This window comes from Diaphorina citri, unplaced genomic scaffold, assembly GCF_000475195.1.
Source record: "Diaphorina citri unplaced genomic scaffold, Diaci psyllid genome assembly version 1.1 scaffold1461, whole genome shotgun sequence".
Taxonomy (NCBI): Eukaryota; Metazoa; Arthropoda; class Insecta; order Hemiptera; family Psyllidae; genus Diaphorina; species Diaphorina citri.
In genome coordinates, this window is record NW_007378887.1 from 77,112 (window position 1) to 79,461 (window position 2,350).

Genomic DNA, 2,350 nt, shown 5'->3' on the forward strand with positions numbered 1-2,350 from the left:
CAGACTTTGAAAACGCGCTTTGTGTGTTTTCGTGCGTGCTTCTAACTCGCATTATACTCAGCCTATAACTTGAACTTTGTCATTCCGCATTAGTAAGGTAAAATAAAGCAGTACGATAATCCCTTGTTTATACTGAAAAAAAAAAAAAAAAAACTCGGGAATCGGAACCCGGTTACCCTGGCACATACAGTCCCGTAATTTTTGGGACTGATAGTTTTCTAGATCCGGTGGTCATTTTAGGGGCGGCTCTTCCCACTTTTTCCTCTGGACCATCGTGTTTTTACGGAAACAGGTCTGACTTTTCCTGACAGTCCAGTGGCGAGGCGATAGCAAGTTATGCACCAGTTTGGAGTTCCCCAATCACTGAAGTTAAGCAACGTTTGGGCGTGGTTGTTGTCAGATGGGTGGACTTTCTGGGCAATCACGTACTTTGTGGACCAGCAGCCTTTAGTCCTATTAAAATAAGTTAATATTTGTTACTTCCCCAAGGTTGATGAGAAATATGAAGAGAGCTCAGAAGCGCGGGATGCGTTGAATAGAGAAAAGTTTCTGGTTCCGACGAAGATTCGTGCCATTAAGAAAACGGGAGGTGAAGACTCGAGCATACCTGGAGGTAAGATAACAAGGCACCCTATAAATACAGGTCATATTTGTAAAGAAAGCTTTCTATGAAGGGGAAGATATTTGTGATAGGCCTTCCCTATGAACCAATGATTTTTTTAAAAGAGGTTTGACAGAGGGAACTGTAACTGCTATGGTCTTATCGTCCCGAAATCGAAGAGAGAAGGAAGACAGGATAGGAGAAAGCCAGCCGTTCCGAGAAAGAACATTATCCCATCAGGATAAAATCCGCCCCGGGCGGGAATCGAACCCGCGGCCTAGCGCTTACAAGGCAGACGCGCTACCAACTAAGGTAACTAGGCTGGCTATGAACCAATGAATAGAAGTCATTTGTTGGGGGCACGGTTGGTTTAGAGGTAACGCGTTTGCTTGTCATGTAGAAGGTCCCAGGTTCGAATCCCACCATCAACAAGAATATGCACTCGTTTTTCGATTGCAAATATTTCAACGGGTTACTTTCTGGTGTTCTCGTGTTGACCCAACACCAAAATGGGAAGTATTGTGTCTCTTCTCGCCCATCTGATGAGAGACATACTACGGGATGGGCATGCTACGACACAGACATGTGTCTAATGTAGCAGTTGTTTCATTGCTACTCTTTTTACTGTGACACTTCAGGTAAGGAATTTCCCGCCTCCGCTTTTTGCCTTCAGATTCTCAACAGTTGGGTCCTCCAATGGATGGCACTCCAGAAACCAATCCTCTCTACATGAACGGAAACAGTGTATACAGTGGCTCAGACGAAGCCAAGTACAACGGTGCGACGAACAACAACAATAATGAAAATATCAAACAAGATGGCGGCGAGGAGTATGTAGAGATGACAATCAATGAAATTATCAATGGAAAGGTAAGAGATAATAACAATGATAATGAAATTATCAATGGAAAGGTAAGAGATAATAACAATGATAATGAAATTATCAATGGAAAGGTAAGAGATAATAGCAATGATAATGAAATTATCAATGGAAAGGTAAGAGATAAAAGCAATGATAATGAAATTATCAATGGAAAGGTAAGAGATAAAAGCAGTAATAGAAGTAAAGGGACTTTTCAGTCCTTTGTGAGCAGAATAAATAAGCACTATTATTATTGTTATTATTTAGACTGCTGGGGTAAAGGGACTTTTTAGTCTCATTCGTGCAGGATAAACAAGGTATATTGTATATTCTATTCTAGTATAGCCGTTTTACTTAAAAAGGTCCTAAGGAGGGTTACGCCCTTCTTGCATGATGAAAGCCTCCAATTTTTTGTACACTCAATTTGTTGTTTTCTTGTTTAATGTTTAATAAAGATGTTGATGTTATGCTCGAAGCAAATGTATGGTCGGGGCCACAATATTAGTTTGAACTTGGTTTAACAGTAAATCTTGGATTAAGCAATCTGATTTTTTAAAAAATAGCGTTTTTTTGTTGTAATAGATCAGTTGCGCTTACTTGAGTGATATTGCAATTGCAGAGTCATAGAGCAGGAAAAATGAAGACCAAGGGATTTTTTCTTTCTCTTCTACGACTTCTAGAGCCCGAGATAAATCGATTTAAAAAATACCGGTAAATCGTGAACTTTGACGTCACGGCATACGCTCCCGTAGGGGATGACGTCATAATTTATGACTCTCGCTTCGTTTGTTTGTGCGCAAGCGTAGAAACATTTTGACGTGAAATCTGACGTCACAACTCTTTGAACTTTTTCATTAGAACGGAAAATGAAATTTGAATTTTCGACC

General features: G+C 40.3%; 1 protein-coding gene across 1 annotated transcript in view; it reads left to right on the forward strand.

Moving 5' to 3' along the window:
• The window catches only part of LOC113470241 (putative uncharacterized protein DDB_G0277255), a gene marked incomplete at its 3' end in the record, with an annotated part of 2,775 nt that extends 1,111 nt beyond the window's left edge, over positions 1-1,664 (forward strand). The window contains exons 2-3 of the mRNA XM_026828521.1: positions 490-613; positions 1,275-1,664. Of these exons, the coding sequence (XP_026684322.1) occupies positions 490-613; positions 1,275-1,664 (514 nt within the window). The remainder of the gene's footprint in view (positions 1-489; positions 614-1,274) is intronic.
• Positions 1,665-2,350: the final 686 nt, after the last annotated feature.